The sequence below is a fragment of the Sinocyclocheilus rhinocerous genome, unplaced genomic scaffold (assembly GCF_001515625.1).
Source record: "Sinocyclocheilus rhinocerous isolate Xijiao unplaced genomic scaffold, SAMN03320098_v1.1 scaffold1523, whole genome shotgun sequence".
Taxonomy (NCBI): Eukaryota; Metazoa; Chordata; class Actinopteri; order Cypriniformes; family Cyprinidae; genus Sinocyclocheilus; species Sinocyclocheilus rhinocerous.
The window spans coordinates 456,434-470,599 of NW_015641012.1; the positions used below are offsets into that span (position 1 = coordinate 456,434).

General features: G+C 41.0%; 1 protein-coding gene and 1 long non-coding RNA gene across 4 annotated transcripts in view; one reads left to right on the forward strand and one right to left on the reverse strand.

Annotated features, from left to right (window-relative positions):
- Positions 1-2,469, reverse strand: LOC107753509 (uncharacterized). Of its 3 annotated transcripts, none has more exons than XR_001641477.1 (4): positions 2,291-2,469; positions 1,737-1,812; positions 1,475-1,614; positions 1-349 (listed from the first exon to the last, which is right to left on the reverse strand). It is a non-coding gene; the product is annotated as an uncharacterized LOC107753509 (long non-coding RNA). The 3 variants fall into 3 exon arrangements; XR_001641476.1 differs by having other exon boundaries at positions 1,447-1,614; XR_001641475.1 differs by lacking the exon at positions 1-349 and having other exon boundaries at positions 1,397-1,614.
- Positions 2,470-9,830: 7,361 nt separating this feature from the next.
- The window catches only part of pex6 (peroxisomal biogenesis factor 6), a 20,682-nt gene continuing 16,346 nt past the window's right edge, over positions 9,831-14,166 (forward strand). The window contains exons 1-5 of the mRNA XM_016569642.1: positions 9,831-10,976; positions 11,813-11,982; positions 12,066-12,149; positions 12,224-12,329; positions 12,430-12,566. Of these exons, the coding sequence (XP_016425128.1) occupies positions 9,849-10,976; positions 11,813-11,982; positions 12,066-12,149; positions 12,224-12,329; positions 12,430-12,566 (1,625 nt within the window). The 5' untranslated portion in view covers positions 9,831-9,848. The remainder of the gene's footprint in view (positions 10,977-11,812; positions 11,983-12,065; positions 12,150-12,223; positions 12,330-12,429; positions 12,567-14,166) is intronic.

The window sequence follows — 14,166 nt, forward strand, 5'->3', positions numbered from 1 at the left end:
AACAACATGAGGGTGAGTAAAGGATGGCAGCATTTTCATTTTTGAGTGAACTGTCCTTATGTTAATACTTATGGCACGAATGAACCAACAAAATCTGCATTGATTGGTCTCTGAGAAACATCTGGAGCATCACTGGTTTACAGTCAGATTCATGCAAACAAGTCTAATCCCGAGTAAAGGGTCTTCCTCGTCTCATTACACGCAGCGTGGCGCTTCTATCTGATGTTGTGGAGGATGCGGCGGCTGCTCTTGAGCGCTCGCTGCGTGGCGGGATCCGTCTGCAGGACACAGGCGCTGCGCCTCGCACCGTCCTCCAGGTGGAGCTTCAGGGTCACGGTGGGCTGGCCACCTGCAGACACACAGACGGTCACTAACCCTGTCAGGCTTACCCTTTTTAATCATGCGCATCACGCTTCATGCCTTGCAAACTTAAACATGTGACCTAGCTGCTTGACATATGTGAAGTCGTCAAATTTTCCAGCAAACGTGTTTATGAACTTAATGCTGTCTTAATTATATAATTATAATAACTTTAGCATTTTCAGTTATTATTCTTATTTTCTTTGCAATGTGTGTTTTTTTTTTATTTGATGGTTAAAAAATGTGTGAAAATGTATAATTGTTTGTTTTTTGTTAATTTTGTTATTGAAACTTTGCCTTGCTGCAGTGTTATTTTAGTATTATTTATATACTAACAGCATTTATTAATATTTTGAATTAGCTTTATTTTTAGATTTTTAGTTTTCATTTTAAGTTTTTGTAATTTTGTTGTTGTTTTTATTTAGGTTGAATTTATTCTTACTTCAGTTTACATTTTAGTAATTTTAGTACTTAAAAGTTATTTAATTTCAGTTAGTTGCAAGTCAACATTTCTAATCTTTTATTTTTAGGTCTTTAATTTTCATTTGAATTTTAGTTTAAGTTTCAGTAATTTTGCTGTGTCCTTTTGCCATTTCTTTTAAAGGTTTTTTATATATATATACTTTTTTCATTTAGCTTTATTTTTTATTTCTTTTGTAGTTTTTGTAATTTTAGTATTTAAACATTTCATTTTAGTTAGTTGCCAAGCCAACAATTCTAATTTAAATTAGCTTTTATCTTTAGATTTTCAGTTTTTAATTTTAGTTTACGTTTTAATCATTTTGTTTACTTTTGTCATTTTTATTCGTTTTTGTTTTGATTTATCATCATTTTTATTTTTATTTCATTTCATTTTTTTAAAATCTTTATTTTTTAGTTGTAGTTTTGTAATTCTAATATAAAGTTTTCTTTTTTAAGTTTGAGTTTTCATCTGATATTTATATATATTTTTTCAACTCCATTTAACTTTTTTGTTTGTTTGTCGTTTTTTTAAACAAAAACAATTTTAAACAGTTTTAGTTAACAGCATCTGCTGATGTTGGTCTTATAGATGTGGTTTGGAAAGGGTTTGTAATCCGGTTTCACGTGTTTGTTTGTCAGATCTGAGCATCACCTCCAGGTTGTGGTAATGCGGGAGGCTGAGGATCTGTCGGATCTCCTCCTGTTCTCTAAATACAGCTGGAGCAGAAGTGCACTGAGCTCCTCTGAGAATCCCAGCACCAGCACAGAGTCCTGGAAATCCCCTTCCGAAATCTGCACAATGACACAAGAAATGTAGCTATGAAGTGATGGATCGTCACAGTTCATAGTAGAATAGTAATGTAGCAGACACTCATATTCCCATCATATTAATATCACACTGTGACTGGACTCACGTGCAGCTGCCTCAGATTTTAGGGTTTGAGCCCTTTTTCAGAAACTCCACAGCGATTCTGCCGAACTCACCGACAACTGACAAACATCAAGTTAATAATGCTTTATTACAGTGATTATGAGGATGTTTGTGTGTTAATATTATATATCAGGATAGACATTTCGATCAGCTCTAAACTATTCTCTCACACACAAAGAAGGTAAATACAGTACAAAAATATCTCCTTTCATTTAAACATGGAAATAAAGAGAACGTTTTTGCATTCTGAATCATAAAACTAACGAATGTTAAATAGAAATAGTTAAAAATATAGATAGAAAGAAATATTATTCCGGTTGTATAAACGCAAAAGCTCAGATTTGCCTTCTCAAATCATGGATAACACTGGAAATATGGATAAAATTAAGCATATAGTAAGCTTAGAAAAAACAGTAACTCACAAAAGATGTTTAAACGCCATAATCTTATATGAAGAATGTGTTTATTACCAATAAGCACATATTAGATATAAACAGAAACACAAACACAAGTAAATACTATAATGTGATCTCTCACCCGCAGGATCCACTTCTGACAAGAATCCTAAATGCTCCTTGTGCTCCTCAGATAAAACTAACAGCATTTTCTGATGCTTTTAATATATCATCACAGAAAATCAAGCATCAGGTTATAATTGTAAACTGAATGATGTTTAGCTTAGTTTAGTGTTATGTGCGCACGCAATCCAGTCCGAGTGAAACAGACGGCCGCAGAGTCTAGTTCCGCAGCATCCACTCGCTGTCAGTACTTAAATAAAATAAAATAAAAAGATTCGCTCAATTTGATATTCAGTTGTTGAATCAGACTTTACACATTGCAACTGTGCATTTAAAATAATTACTGCATTTATAGGTACAAAATACATGGGTAGATCACAAATTGTATTACATACTGAAGGACATCTTAAGATATTAAAGGGACAGTTCACAAAAAATAAATAAATAATAATAGTCTAAATTCTGTCATTGTCCTCACCCTCATGCTGTTCAAAACCTGTATGAATTTCTCTCTTCTGATGAAAACAAGAGAAGTAATTTTGTGGATAACCGAACAGTTGCTGGTCCCCACCGACTTTCATATTAAAGAAAGAAAAAATACTTTGTTTGGTTTAACTGTTTGGTACCCACATTCTTCCTATTATCTTCTTCAGCAGAAGAAAGAAACTCATACAGGTTTGGAACAACATGAGGGTGAGTAAATGATGGCAGAATTTGGGTGAACTACACCTTTAAGTGATTTTGGATACATTGTTTCCAATAGTTAAGACTTTCATATGCTGCATCCATCTCTGTTTTATCATGTAGTTCCAAGAGGAATACAAACTGGCAAAATTATTAATATATGAAAATGGGTATGAAGTATTAATATAATAATACCCTGTTGAAAAAACCAGCATATGCTGGTTAGGTATGTTTTGACGCTGGGATGCTGGTTTAAGCTGGTCCTTTGCTGGTTTATGCTGGTCCTTTGCTAGCACATGACCAGCATAAACCAGCAAAGGACCAGCTTAAACCAGCAAAACATACCTAACCAGCATATGCTGTTTTTTTCAACAGGGTAGCCGCATCAGATTAAGCATAGCCTGTACAAAAGGGCGCTGTCAAACATTATTAGAGGAGTACCTACAACTTCAATCCTTAATATTATTCTTTTATTTAGCTTGATGCTTTAATTATACAATGGTTACTAAATCACAAAGTTTCATTATTTTACTATGCAACACACTAGTGGTGAACAAGTGTCTGGAATGACCAGTCTATTTCATAATGTGATTTTTATTTATTTATTTATTTTTTCTTCAATTCTGGACAACTAAAGACTTCACAGAGACAGAATCTGGGCAACATGTTTTTGACACTCTGGACAAGTTGCCTCTGACTTCATTGTGTAATGTGTTTTGTAAGGGTTGTCAGATCAGGTTTCCAGGTCATCTCACAGAATGCTTGGGACGCTGCGTCTGGCTAGTGTCTGTGCTAGCGCTAGCTGCTGCAGCCACGGCTTCTCAGTGAAAGAACTGTGAGGGGAAGACAAAAGATGTGTCACGTCACTAGCGGCACCAAACGGAACAGCAAAAATAATTATTGTTTTACAACAGATTTCGCAAAACACTCCTGCATTTGTGATTGATCGGACAAGCATATCATCTACGAGAGAAAGCTAACCGCTAACATTCCCATTTATTGGCAGTTGCATGACTGGCTTAATTTTTTGTATTTTGCTAATCGCCCATGTTTTAAAAGCCATCTGGCATCACTCTGTAGCCTTGCAGACTGGTTTATGCCACACATAATGTTTTCCCCTAAAACCAGCTAAGCGCAATCCCCACCCTGCAGCTGATTTCATTGTTGCCAACCTATATTAAGGTTAGGGATTGGTCTTTGTTTCTGCTTTGTTTAGGCAAGCAGCACTGTGACATAAACAATGAAATCTTTGCGCTTAAATGGTTTGTGGGGCGGAAGAACACTTATGCCATCACAAGAACACACACAGTCCCACATCCTTCACTAGCAACTGTGAGCTGTGACGTCAGAGAGTAGACAAGGAGGGGGGGAAACATGTACTATATCAGGTGACCAAGTTTCAAGTCAAACACACCTAATATGTAACCCGTATTTGCATCGCTTTGACCGTTCTCTGTAGATCCCACCTTCTCACGAGCCACGACTGGTCGATTATGCATGTTATTCGTCAAACTACTTTGATCATTAACTTCAGCAGTAGTATGAAAACAGGAAAACAAAGCCAAAACCTGGATATTTTAGGCAATATAGAAATCCTGGCCAGGACATGTCCCGGAAAAAGAGGACGTATGGTCAACCTAACTATATATACTTTTACGAGCACATGTTTGTGATTCGCAATTTTGTGGCCTAATGGTGAGAGAGTCAGACTTGTAATCTGAAAGTGGCGGGTTCGAGTCTTAGTACCAGCAGGAATTGTAGTCAATACTCACGAATGAAGCCCGAGGCATACTTCCGACAGTCTGCGCACTGTCCGAGTGACGCAATTTTCGTCATCAGAAGTGTCCACGGACGTCCGCGCTTTTCTACGCACTTTTCCTGCATACAAAAGAGCAGGCGCGAAGTGAATGCTGAGACAGAACGAGTCCACTAGGTGGTACTGCGCATGTGTCGAACTCGTCCATCTGTACTCATCCGCAGTTGAGTATACTTTGAAAGCTGTGCAGACGCGGCTGTGCGCGAGATGGAAAGGAACGCAGAAAGTGAAGTATGCCCAGACCTTGAGGTGCCCTTGAGCAAGGCACAAAAAACCCAACTGCTGTGTGTGTTCATGGTGTGTGTGTGTTCAATACTCACTGCTGTGTGTGTGCACTTGGATGGGTGAAATGCAGAGCACAAATTCCTAGTATTGGTTACCATACTTGGCCACACGTCACATCACTCACTCACTAACATGTTGCTGGCAAAAAAAGAAAGTCAGAATGGATAGCAATTTTTATGCCTGTCAACGGAGTAGTCTCAGCCTCAGAAGTCACGCCTACGGACTGTTGGCTGAACGTCTCATGCATAAGACACACAAAATGAGAAACACTTGATTAGTTTAATTCTACAGGGTTTCTGGGAGATTTGTGTGTCGCCTGAAAACAAAGCCGTCGTGATGCCAGACTGTGACAAAAATCGCTTATCAGGATCAACTAGATGGGTTTTCAAAAGCATGTGACGTTCACAACACAGACTCTTGACAATTGAAAACGGTGTTCATGAATGAATGATTTATTGGCTACACATCGGTCTGTTTTTGTAGGGACATCGACATTACATTTCCACACCCCTGAACATAAAACTGAACAAAACTAATGGGGCTTGGTCCTCTTGGGCGGCCCTCCTGCCATCCGTCTGAAGGTCTGGCTATGCGAGACTACCAGCAAGAGTTAACTAGCAGAACACTGAGCCCCAAATCCACAGTGTGTACACTTTTAAGCATGTCAACCTCCAAAGGACACAAGAAAGGATTTAACATTATAATTGTTTATAACTATAACCAACCTGGCAATGGCCAAGCAATAAATGGCATTCTCCCGAAGAGTTCGTCCATTAAGCAGTTTAAAGGTTTCCTGAGGGACGTCAGGTATCTTGTCGGATTTTGAGGATCTATTGATGAGGAAGTGCCTGTGCCTGATGTCTGGAAAAGCATGGGGCAGTGGAACTTTACTGCGCCAGGCCTCCATGCTCCCATTGCTATTTTCAGCTGGCAGGATTTCCTTTGGGTTCTTCCTCCCACAAGCCCTGTTTCTAGTGATGTTCTGCTCTCGTCTTGCGCTCTTTATGGTCTGGGGAGGATGCAGCTGTGGCAGCACTACTGATGCACTCTGGGAAGGTGGAGCAGCGGGGTGATGACAGACACAAGAAGGACCCACAAAGCATGAGGTCACTGGGAAGCCACGGGATGATTCTTTAACCTCTATACATCCTCTCATTGCTCGGCCTCTGGGATTCGAGGACTTCTTCTGCATGGGAAAGCCATCAACATGCACCAGATCACCAAGCTTTCTTCCCAACAAGTGGCGTTTCTTGCTTGAGCCCTGCGTATCCATGTCTTGATTTGAAGATAGATGTGCATTGGTAGAGAGCACCCGGGAAAATTGACAGTAATGTAAAGTGTTGAAGCTAAATAGGTAACAAACTCTCTGCGTCTATGCCGAATTGCGATTTGCAGTAGATTCCTGCCACCGGGATCGCAACAGGCCAGATTTGCAATGCTCCTACTAACAAACAATTTTAAGATCAGCAGATGTCCTGCCTCGACCGCTGCATGTGTGGGACACTTCAAAGAGTCCGGATGGGCCGTCTGGTAGCACCATGTGCGGTAGGGATGGACGCCGACAGGGTCTTCTGCTCTGACCCCACTGTTGATCAGCGTGCTGTCCATGTCCAGGTGCCCATGTGCTGAAACCTGCATCACAGAACATCAAGATCTTGTGAAATCAGTCGCCCTCTGTTTGATGTACCCAAAACACCCAGAACAGACATACTGTAGAAGTGCAGACTAAACCAAAGACGGGGTGTTGTCAAACCTAAGCAGAGGTTTCTCCTCCGAGAGGTGCCGCTGAACTGTTTGTTTGTGTCCTCTGAAACAATCTCTCAGAAACTCATTCCAGCCTTCCCAAATTTCCAGAAGAAGGTTGCCCCCTGTGACAGAGAGAACCTTTATTAGTGGCGTTTGCTTTTCCTCAGCGATATGCAGTGCATTAACCAGGTACCCCCTCAATCACCCACCAAAGTAAACCTACACACACACACACACACACAAGATTACTATACTTAAATTACAATTTAAGCTTTTCATTAGTGATTTCCTAAAGTTCCTGAGCACAACTCTAGATTAGTGCTTAAACTTCTGCACTGTTCTTTTCACAGTACCGGGAGGTATTCTTGCATACCCAAGCTCTTGTAACTTGGCAGTGCTGTGCAGAATTACAACACCCTGCCAGATTATTACACCCCTCATGAAGGCTGCAAGCCGATTGATTTCTATCCCTAAAACTTACCCACACTTAACCCTAAACCTAATCATACTGGGGACTGAGGGGAGCCCTACTGTCCACATGCTTTTGGCCAGTTGTTAAAGGGGTCATCGGATGCCCATTTTCCACAAGTTGATATGATTCTTTAGGGTCTTAATGGAAAATCTGTAACATAGTTTGGTTAAAATTTCTCAATCAATGGTAGTGTAAAAAACACATTTTTTACCCTGTCAAAAACAGCTCTTTTCAGAGCAAGCCGTTTTGTAAAAAACACCTTTTTTTTTATGCTGTCAAAAACAGCTCTTTTCAGATAAAGCCGTTTTTGTAGCATTTTTCTTTAAATGTTAATGAGCTCTGCTGACCCCGCCCCTCTCTTCCGAGCTGCTCTCAGAGAGACTGTTTACTTTAGTCGTGAAACTTTTTAATTAGCACATTATTAGGAAAGGCGAATTGCAAAGATTCATTAAAAAACCTTATACTCACTTCTTCTGTGGGTGAAGGTGGATCCCGACTGATTCGCGCGAACATAGACGCATTTATGTAGATCGGGGGCGCATTCTCTTCAAAAACAAACGTAATCCACTGCGTCTTCAGCGGCTCAGATGTCGGGAGTAAATGACGACTGCTGTTCATTATTACATCCAACAACAGAACACCTCAATCGCTTAGGAGTCATTCTTGTCTACATCTGCTCCGGCGGTGAAACAATGGTGGACTGATGACAGCTCACTCAGGGCGGAGCTAAGGTAAGACGCCAGTCCAGTCTGTGCTGAAACGCTACTGTCAATCAAACTATCGTGGGAGGGGCCTGTCTGTGTGACGTCACACAGACAGGCATCTGAGATCGGCTCGATTTGAGAAAGGGGTAAAGATTTTAGTAGACTAATATATCTCTCTAATAATGAAATACCAAATTGTACTCTGTTAATAAATATATCAACCTTTGGTTACACTTTATTTTAAGGTGTCCTTGTTACAGTGTAATTATACATTTAAGTACTGAGTAATATTAATTAACTACATGTACTTACTATATGATTAGGGTTTGGCTTAGGCTTACTTGCATGAAATTAATCAATATAATTAATATATTGTATTGGATTGTTTTTAATATAATTAATTGTTATTACAATAGTAAGTACATGTAACATGTGTAACAAGGACACCTTAAAATAAAGTGTTACCCAACCTTTATTTTTGTACTTGGACTTGAGTGCATGCAGTTCCACTATTTGGCTGTATGCATTATTATTATTTTTTAAAAATAATATTACACAATCTTATATAATATGCCATTTTTGTATACTACACATGATTGCGTTCCAGAACCTATATTTCACAAATCACTGACAAGATGGGTAAAATGACTGATAAACCAGGGAGTTTTTCACAGGGTCAGCTGCCAATACTAAACCACCAACTATAGCAGAAACCCATCAAAACATAAATGAATCACCTTTCTTGAAACTAACAGAAAGAAAAACAGTTTTTTTCTTCTTTGACTTGCAGTGAACTTTACAGATTTGAACTTAAACTGACCTTGAGAGTTTTATTGCAAATTTGACCTTTCTCGCTTTCTGACTTTGAGTGTCTTTGAGTTTACAGGTTGCCAAGAGAAACAGGATACAAACATAAACCCCTGCATCTGTGCTTCACATCCGTTTGTTTTAGAAGATGCATGACAATGAAACAAAAAAAGTGAAAAATGTGTGGAAAAGTTATAATTGCCAGCTGGTGGCCAAGATTGATACCACAAGCTAATAGTCAGCAAGCAAGCAATTTTTAATGAATAATTTATTAATTCATTTATTTAGGATAAAATAGGCTCATGAAGACACTGAAACACTTTTTTTCAGCTTGTGTTTTCTTTATCTTGTGGTTCATGGCTAGTCTTGATAGCAAACCTGTATAAAAAACGTCTTTTAAGTTAAGTGAATGTTTTATTTCATTGGGTGTCCAGTCATTTCAAACCAATTTCCTATTAGAAACAAAGTGGTTATTCCTGCAGCTTAAAGACTCAGAAAAAAATACGATTTGATTTGTTGGATAGATTTGTACGCTATAAAGTGTAATATGTAAAAGAAAAGTCTAACCCTGACATACAGATGTATTTGTTGTTTATTAGTGGCAATAACGTGCTGCTTTAGCAATAGGCCTAAATTAAATGAGAACACACAATGTTAAGATAAGTTGGAGAAATATTATTTATTATTATAATCATGTTTATTATTGCAATTCTACACTAGTGTTTTTAATCTGTGTAGCCATTTAATTTAAATTATTTAATCGAATGACAAGCCATGCATGCAGAAAAAAAAAGAATTACACAATTGTATGAAAAGATTAAGTAGCCTATATACATTGTATTACGGTAAATAGTTAGAGTATTACACAAACAATAGTCTTTTTTGTGTCTTTGGTTTTCCTATTACCCTCAAACGTTTCGATATATCGATACAGTTCTGTTTTGAAGGGGAAAGGTAACATTTACGCAAAATAATCAGTACATTAGAAGTATATATAAAAAAAGATTTCCTGTCAGCGGTCAGTCTTTCTCGTTTCATCACTGCGCATGCGCACATTTTCAACATGGCGGCCCCCGTGAAGTTGCAGTGTCTTGATGACTTTCCAACACACATTCATCCTCTACATGTGCTTATCAACAAATCACAATTCACTCAAAAGTTTCCAGACCACACTGGACCCACACACGCGTTGTTACTGTCACTGATGGACCAGCAGTCCTCCTGTAATCGGGGCTTTTTGGTGTGCGCGCACATAACTCCAGAGGAAGAGACCGATGTAAACATTCTCACGTGTCTCGCTGTTTATGTGAGTAGATCTTTCCTCAAACACTACGGCCTGAAGGAGCACTCGCCGGGAACGGTTCGCCCACAGTGTCTGCTGCCTTTAAAGAAGATTGTCATCGGGGCTCGGACGAAGCAGAGCTTTAAATGGGCTTCTTCAGAGAAGTTCTCCAATGCTCTGCTAATCCTAGCCTCCTGTCACGGACAGACTCTGCTGGCGAGGCAAGGCGATGCGCTTCTGATCCCCTACCATCATTTACTGGGTGAAGAAGCCGCACAGGTGCAGCAGCAGCTGTCGGAGGTGGTGGTGCTGGAGTGCACACCTGTCAGCCAGGGCAGGATAACAGTGGACACCAGTGTGGTGCTCTCCGACTGCAGAGATCTGGAGCTTAGCAGCACCAGCATCATGCTAGCGTCCTCTCTCTTTGTCTCTGATTTCGCCCAGTACGCAAGTAGCTTGGGTTCTGGCGGCTCTTTGCTGAACAGTAGAGTGCTGGACTTCAGTGCCTTCTCGCAGGCTCTTGAATGCAGACTCGATGTGCGCGTGGTAGACGCCTCAGACCTCCACAGACCTGGAGGAATACTGTCTAGGCTCGAGCGTGATGAAGGACTGGACGCTGACAGCACTGTTTTTGTGAACAAGAGCTTGTTGCTGAAGCTGGGTGTGTTTAACGGGGAGTGGGTCATTGCGTCCGTCCCAGCAGAGAAGATGAAGAAGACCCCTCCGGCTCAGAGTCCTGTCCTGGCCGAGCAGGGACGTGTTCATCTGCTTGCAATCAAAGCTCTTGACTCGGTTAGACAGCAAGACATGGATGTGAAGGACAATGTGGGCTTGATTTCACCGGTTCTGTGGTTTAACCTGGCAGACGGGATGCCCGTGCCTGTTGGAAATAAGACCATCAAGATTAAGGTGAAGTAGTTTAATGACTGGCCAACACAATTAAAAAAACTGAAAATTGTTCATTTTAAAATTCACCGTTTGAAAAAATGAAAATCAAATTTGTTGTATCACAGTATCGCCATTAAGGTAACACTGGATAATTTGAAATGATTTCATTAATTGGTTTGAGCAGATTTGCCATGTGCCATTTATTTGTATTTATTAATACATTTTCTTACACTTATATTTGGTTATTTGTTTATAGTTATACATTTAAATATAAGATTAGACCTGGGTGATAACATGGTTTACATTTTGTGATGATATAAACAAAGCAGCCTGCTGTGAGTATATACTGCATGAGTGTGAATAAAGAGAGAGATATATATATAAACATATAAAGAACTTCATATATATTGTAAAGCTGTGCGATAATATAGTTTACATTTTATAAACAAGTATATAAACAATCAAGCGGTAGAGGTATACTTCCATATCCTCGGATATACTTCAGTATAGAGAGAGTAAATACAAATACTTCCCTAAATTAGACAAGCTTTTAGATTTGTATACATGTTAGAGTTCAAAGGGTTACTTCATAACAGAAAATACCTATTTAGTACAATTTATTTAGTTGTAAAATTGCTAATATATATATATATATATACATATATATATCTAAACACCTATTCTATAGCATTTTTAATCACGGTTCTGGTTATCGACTGCTGCTCATCTCAGAAATGGCCAGATATTATTTGATCAGTCTGCCACTGTAGGGTAACACTCAGTGAGGTCTGATGGTCGATCAGATGTCAACAGATGTGTGATTAGGTTTGTGTGTGTGTGTGATTTGATTGAAGCAGAGGTGGAATAAGGTCTCGTCGCGTGCAGAGTCTCAGATCTCCGTGAGCGCGTGTCGATGCGCAGCGCCGCCGTTCGCTAAAGAGCTGCACATTGAAGCCGTCGTATCTCCAGACTACAGCTCCCATGGGCCCTTCGACAGCATCCTCCACAAACACTTCAGCTCACCCAGGTGCTCACAGCACACTTTCAGACATATAGCGTATATGCTCTCTCCCTCTTCCTGGCTTTCCTGAGCGTTGGGTTTGTTTGCAGGCTTGTTCAGCGGGGGAGTATTTTGGGAATCCCGACAGAAGGACATCCTGATCTTATAGAGAACAGCTCTGAAGGAATCCTCAGGTGCGGGTTCATCTTCAGGAGATGCTTTAAAGACCTTTGAAAACCAATCCTCATGCAGGTTCTGTGTTTGGCAGCTGGCCTGTGCTGTATTTCAGAGTAAAGCAGGTGTGTGGTTTCTCTGCGGAGGAGGAAGAGGTTTCTTCATATCTGGCTGATTCCAGTCACACTTCACTCTACATGGTGAGACATGATATTAATAATAGTCCAATCAGAATCTGCTCTGTCAGACCACACAGTTAATATATGCAGGTGTGCTCGAGCTCTGATTGGCTGTCCACAGGGAGGCTCCGCCCACAGCCGGTCTCCCTGCTCAGTGCTGCAGAAGGGTTGGTCTTTCTGGACGAGTCTCTGTCCTCCGGGTCTGTCCAGCACTGTGGAGCAACTGCTCACTATCATACAACCTCACTTCAGTGAAAGGTCTGTATTGTGTATATATATTATGAATAAGTTGCTCACAACCTCAATATTGCAGATACAGATCCCTAAACAAGACCATATCTGCAGATGAAACTTTGTTTGTAGAAGCATTTTTTAAATGTGATCTAGCACCTCATGACTACACCACGTTATGTACGAGAAGCTGCAGAAGACACAGGTGCAAGTGGAATGTAATAAACATGGTGGCATTAATTTTTAAGTAAATATAATGGGCGATATATTGCGTCACCAAAAATTATTGAGGTCATGTACATATATTATATATAAGTCGCTATATTGATTATTGCGACAGGCCTATATACATGGTTTGTCTTATATTCCATTAAATGACAGACTTTGCAATCTCAAAGCAAACAATCTACTCTATTTGATCTACATCCAGACATTGTTATGATGGAGGAGCCGCCAACAACCCCAACACCTTCCACATCAGCCCCACCCACCTCTGTCACCTCTCCCATGCCCATGAACCCCCAGCAGGCCGTGTCCCCCACTGCTGCTGTTCCTGAGAAAGAAAAGGAAAAGGAGAGAAGAGGTGGAGGTAATACAGGGAAGGGCCTCACAAAGGCGGTGTTATCTGCCCATACCCAGCAAGAAGAGCAAGCTTTCCTCAGTCGTTTCAGAGACATCAGCCATCTGCGGATGGTCCAACCCAGCGGGCCACCACAGCGCAGACACACGTCTACACCTGGGGCAAAAGGTAACATCATTGTAGAGTTGTTCACAGGTTGAATTTGTCTGTCTAACTTTCTTTACCTTCGCCTTTAATATTTGGCTTGTGCCGTCTAGGAGTGAACAGCTCCCAGTACTATCCTTCTGTGGGCAACAGCAGCAGTCGTCGGCATGGTAGAGGAGGGAAAAGACTGAAACACCAAGTAGATGGCAACACACCAGACAGTCCCTCCCCCTCTGGGTCTAGCCCCTATAGAGGATCCAATCCTGCAGCAATAAGACCCAACCTCCCCCCAGTCCAGCAATCTTCCACTTCTTGGCCACCATCTGCGGCATCCCAGACTAGCGGTACTCCCATGATGACCTCCTTTCCCCCAGGCTACATGCCTATGTTCCCCATTTCATCACCTTTCTCGATGCCCCAAATGGGAACAGATCATTCCTTGCAAGAGGGAGTCCCTAGATTCCCCATGCAAGGCTTTCCTCCAGTGATGCCACCAGTCATGACCTTCATGTTGCCCAACTATATGTTTCCACAACTCTGTAATATAGGACCACAGTTGAACCCAGCCAACTCGCAGCTCGGTGGGCAACTGCTTGCCCAAATGAACCCCTTGGGTCAGTTCCCTTCCTCTGCTGTTGGTTTACCATCGTTCAATCCTGCAATGGGACAGTTCAATCCATTGGGCTCCCAAATGAATCCTGCCATGCCTACAATGATTCCCCAGCAATTCTACAACCCAAATCCCCTGTTCACTTTCCCCAACTCTCCATCAGTGCCAGCAGTAAATACCAATACTGCGCCACATGGGCAGTCTCGCTCCAGCACACCTCAGTCCACTGGGCAACAGGCTGGCGAGAGGGAAGGGTCTGGATCTCCTCTGTTTCCATCCCGATGCTCCTCCCC